The sequence below is a fragment of the Quercus suber genome, unplaced genomic scaffold, assembly GCF_002906115.3.
Source record: "Quercus suber isolate HL8 unplaced genomic scaffold, Cork oak 2.0 scaffold_612, whole genome shotgun sequence".
Taxonomy (NCBI): Eukaryota; Viridiplantae; Streptophyta; class Magnoliopsida; order Fagales; family Fagaceae; genus Quercus; species Quercus suber.
The window spans coordinates 35,285-40,356 of record NW_027070055.1 but is presented as its reverse complement, the minus strand read 5'-3'; the positions used below and the strand labels follow the sequence as shown (position 1 = coordinate 40,356).

The window sequence follows — 5,072 nt, the reverse complement described above, 5'->3', positions numbered from 1 at the left end:
CCAACTCTAGGCTTTTAGCAAAATAGGAATTCCCATAGACGGCACCAATTGTGGTGGCCTAGCCTAATAACATTTGGCTGTTAAGGCTAAGCCCCTAATATATTTGTATACAAGGTAGGGATTATCCCACAGTGGGAGGCCTAGGAGATGGCCCTAATTGCTACCGATGAAACCTCTTGTGTTGAATTAAGGCCCACGCTCTATTTTCCTTGACCCCCAAGAAGGTTCAAGCTCAGCCAAGCAAGACTCCTTGACCCTTAAGCTGTGTTTCTCCTTATTTCCCTCGTGTCTCCCCCTACATCAAATTTTACCAACGCCTCATTCACACCCTCCTTAGTCCTTCCCCCTTTTATAACCTTCCTTTAGTGGGCCTCCCTCTACGCCATATTCCTGACTAGATGAGACTCACTGCACACTCCTGAAATGACCTCCTTGGAACTTGCACCAGACGCCGGGTAATGCTTGGTAAGCAGATTCCCTCAAGGCACTATCTCTTGTCCACGGCTCAGTGGGTGCTTGGTTTATTCTCGGTACTGTTCGGTTCAGTGCCAGAACGGGTCGGGCTAGTTTTAGAGAGCAAGTCGTGATTTTGGGCAGGGCCTTTGTTCATGGTCCATATAGACATGTATAATACAAAAATAACTATTTAAATTCTTGTTCTTTATGAAAATCACAACATCATGTCTTATAAATAAAAATAAATATTTTATTTTATTTTATCATCTAATTAATCCAAAATAGGAGATATAAATATTGTACGAAGCTAAAGGGAGACTCAGCACTGTTAAAAAGTTTCACATTCCACAGCTCCCATAATGATTTTTTTTTTTTTTTTTTTTTCCGGATCCTTAACAAAGATATGGGACTTTGTACATACTGTTAAAAAGTTTCACATTCCACAGCTCCCATAATGATTTTTTTTTTTTTTTTTTTTTCCGGATCCTTAACAAAGATATGGGACTTTGTACATTCCTGACAACATAAAAACATCCTGTAAATCTGATATTCAGTAACGTTGATCCTAATAAGACCATGATTATCTGATATTTTGACTGGCAATAAATGGTCCTTGCTTTTGGTTCAAAAAGAGATGGATTGCCTTGGCTGATGATATGGCAGAGTCTCCTTTCTTGACAATTTTCTCCAGCTCTCCAACCTTCTCTGACAACAACCTGGCATTTGAGTTTGTGGACAAGACCAATTCGTTTGCAGTTTCCAACGCAGAGCATAACTACCAAAAACAAAGTGGAAAGGGTAGCAACATGATTAGAACAAAGAAAACACCTCATCTCAAGTTAACAGCCTTGCGAAAACAAATTGAGGGTGCAGTCAAGACAATGTCTCTAGTTTTATGCAGAGCAAAATCCACAAAAACACACCCAAAAAAGAAGGGGAAAAAACCATCATAGCAAGTGTCCTACGACATCAATTTTTTTATTGGTAATGACACACATTACATGTTTTAAACCCACAACCTCACCCTCCACCTTGTTCTTATAAGGAGAGGATGTGCTTTTTGAGCTAGAGCTCATTGGCATCCTAGAACATCAATTGTAATATAACATTAAGAAATTATGAATAATTTATGGTGGATGAAGCGACCAGTGATGGGGATGCATAATGTGTTCAACAATGTCCAAAGCACTAATCATTGATGTAGAGATGTTTTAGATATACTTATATATATCCTTCAATGCTGATCACTTTATCACCTTTAGAGTTAGAGCCGTCCAGGAGTGGTCTGTACCAGAAAGTGCCTCATTCAAGTGGTCGTAGTCTTCCTGAAGCAAGACCGATGAAATCAGACACATTCTTCTGTAAAATATATACATGCTGAAACATAGATTACATAGCAATTGGGAACAAAAGATTCCTTCTTGTTGATTTGAAAGTGAAACTCTTATATTTCTAAACAGCATTTAGCAAGATTACATTACTTCAAAATCAACATGTACAAAGGAAATTATAGGATGAAATTTATAACACAAAGCAAAGTTTTTCTATTCTGGAGTTAAGTCATTCCATGCAATTCAAGACACTCCCATATATCACTTCTTTAAATACATAGCACTTTTCAAATTAGCATTTGACACCCAATACTTTGAGATGTAAGTAGCAACACTTCAGTAAATTTGTAGTCATCTAAAACCTATATTCTGAAGTAAGACATTTGTGACCCAATGGGAAAGCCACACTCCTAACATCATTTATCATCTCGCAAGTCACAGTCAGTTCACTCATCTAAACTCATGACCTGCTAAGGGAAAATATGCGCAAAAATAGATTTTGAACTTCTGGTAGTAATGTTTGTTAGAGAGGTTTTTAAATAGGGCATGTGACTAAAAGTACATATGAATGGTTTTAGGAATTGCCACGTATAGGGTTGGAGGAGATTCCTCCCAAATCAGTTTGGATGAAAACTTTTTCCTCGATAGAAATCTTCCTGAATGCTAGATGAAAATTTTCACTAAAGATGGATACGAAGAAAGATGAACAACCGCACCAATAAGGAGGGGTCAATAATATTTTACTTGAAGAACCACACCAATAGGGATAAGCGGAAGCTAGGAACAGTGAGTTGAGGTTATGATCACAATGCCCTACAAATAAACTAAATATCCCCACAAAGTTGGTAGCAAAAAATGTCACCATATTAGACCAAAAGTTGGTGGAAAATAGCCATTAGTCTCTGTGGTTGCATACAGAATTTTTTAGAATCTAAAGAAATAAACCATCCAATTTGCTAAGTTTGGCCAGTTACATAGACAGAATTTTAACAGCTGAATAATTGTTAACGATAACAAGACTGACTTCTTGTCAACGGCCAAAAGAAATGCTTTTCTCAACTGCATAGATTACCATTAAGATTCATCATGCATTGCACGAACTGACAAGCAATCACTAATAACTGAAGCCGAATCAGCTACCTTACCAGTCCAATTTAGCGAAGCGCTTTAGAAGGCAAATGAAAATGTATTCAAGTCAGACCCTATCACAGCTCCATGATAATGGTACATACAGCTTCCCCTAATATATAATAACTTTCTAAAGACTTCAGAATGAAATGAGCTTTTCATTCAATTTGAAGGCATCTCATATCAGGATAAGAGTGGTGAAGTTATAAAAATGTTAAAAACAAGTTGTGACACAGAACAGAAATTCAATAAGGCTAGATATCGTTTTTGCTAAACATAAACCTTTAATCTATAAGAATTATGGAATCCACAAAATGAAAAAAATAAATTAAATCAATAGCAATTTTATTAAGACTTCTTATTTTCGCTTTACAACTTAGGGGCTAATTTAAAGGCTTCAGTAAACTTATTTTCCAAGAAAAAATATTCTTAAAAAGACCAGGACTCAATTTTGACTAGGAAATCCTTAAAAACACCTGAAATCAAGGAAATAAAATCCTAACTTCTAACATTAAAATTTATTTGTCCTACATCAAGTTGCTAAAATGTCAAGCTATCCTTCAAAACTGGAGATCAATAGGACAATGATTCTGTACCAGTTCTTCTTTGAATGCAACCAACTTGGCTTTTTTGTTTGTTTAAGAATACCACTTGAAAGTATTTGACCCAAAACTATGATCATACCCTCAGAACGCTCCATTATAATTAAAGCCAGTTTGTCAAATTTGCTAAATTGAATATTTGCAGGCTCCCAGTGGAGAGGAGCCCATATCAGCAATCATTCAAATACATAAAGGAAACTAGCAAAAATGTAAATGCAAAATCCACATGGCCAAGCACATGATACCCAGGAAAACTAAGTGCAACCCTTTTCAGATCCTTATCCGTTTAACCAATTTTCTGATCATGTATCTAATTAACGTTAGTATACATACACGTACATTAGATAATTCAGATGGGTACGAACCAAAATGCGATTATGATATGTTTATAATGGTGAAATCGAAAAAGTTTTAAGGAAAAGAGTGATGGGAGATGAACCTGAAAGAACTTGGTAAGGTCCAAGGCTTGAGGGGTGTTAATGGGGCTTGAAATTGAAGAGGGAGAAGATGAGAGAGGGGTTTCATGGTGGTGTGGAGTTGCAGTGTCATCCGATTCTCCAAGATCGCTGAGCAAATCACCTATGCATAGAAGCGGTCCTCCTATTCCTCTCATGTTTGGAGTTTTGGTCACCAAGAAAAGATTCTCCACGTTTTTTCTTTCTAGTAAGTTTGTTTGTGGGATTTGGGTACCTTAACAAAGTTTCGCATCTTGCGAGTTTGCAACTGAGGTTGTGTTCTATGTCCACCAGGCCTAGGTGTTGGGCTTGGCCTAGTAAGAGGAAGTCCTAAAAAATATATATTGGATATATGTAACTTTTTATTTTATTTTAGGATAATTATTCCATACTTTCAATGAAAGTGATGAATTTAAACCTAAATGATTCCGATATTAGATTAAGTTATATGTTCTCTATATTTGTGCCAAATCTCATGTTAATTAGTTTTGTTTTTTTTTTTTTATTGATGAAATGTTAATTAGATTTTATTTACTTCTACACATTTAAAGTTCAAAGATAGTTATTATTAGGGGTAAATTACATATTTGATATCTATCATTTATATCATATGTCAATTTAGTTCTTAACATTTCAATTGTGTCAATTTAATCTCTAATCTTTCAGTGTCATGTTAATTTGGTTTCTGTCATTATCCCATAGATGAAAAAAATTGATGTGTCAAACGGAGTAATAAAAAATAAATTTTTTTATGCTACATCAACTATCAATTGCATCACCACGTCAAATTATTAAAAAAAAAAAAAATCAAATTTGCTGTTGACACATGAGATCAAGTTTGGGAAAAATTCTAAAATCAATAAAATTCTCGTAGCAACAGATGATGGAGGAGATCCGCCTGCTGAAGTTGGATAAGGCTAAAAGAAAAGAGGAGTCAACACGACCCCAAACACATGATGGATAAGGAAGAGACCCTTGTGGGTGGTGGCCTGCAAAATATGAAACAGCGCTTCGTCACAATAGATGATGTAGCAACATTGCTGGAGCAAGAGAATGCCAAGATGTCCAAAGAAAGATTTTATCCAAGAAAACCACCACAT

At 35.9% G+C, this 5,072-nt stretch overlaps 1 protein-coding gene across 1 annotated transcript; it reads right to left on the bottom strand.

The window, feature by feature from the left end:
• Window positions 1-799: 799 nt before the first annotated feature.
• On the bottom strand, window positions 800-4,228 carry LOC112028212 (uncharacterized). Its single transcript, XM_024060879.2, has 3 exons — window positions 3,957-4,228; window positions 1,713-1,781; window positions 800-1,231 (listed from the first exon to the last, which is right to left on the bottom strand). The coding sequence occupies exons 1-3, from the start codon at window positions 4,128-4,130 to the stop codon at window positions 1,037-1,039; spliced, it is 438 nt and encodes a 145-aa protein (XP_023916647.1). The 5' UTR covers window positions 4,131-4,228; the 3' UTR covers window positions 800-1,036.
• Window positions 4,229-5,072: the final 844 nt, after the last annotated feature.

Bases quoted from the DNA above. Each gene is read 5' to 3' on its own strand.
- LOC112028212 (XM_024060879.2), bottom strand. From the start codon at position 4,130: ATGAGAGGAATAGGAGGACCGCTTCTATGCATAGGTGATTTGCTCAGC. The intron at 1,782-3,956 runs GTTCATCTCCCA...GTCTTGCTTCAG, and splicing joins ACCTTACCAAGTTCTTTCAG to GAAGACTACGACCACTTGAA. The intron at 1,232-1,712 runs GTGATAAAGTGA...TGTTTTTGGTAG, and splicing joins GGACGGCTCTAACTCTAAAG to TTATGCTCTGCGTTGGAAAC.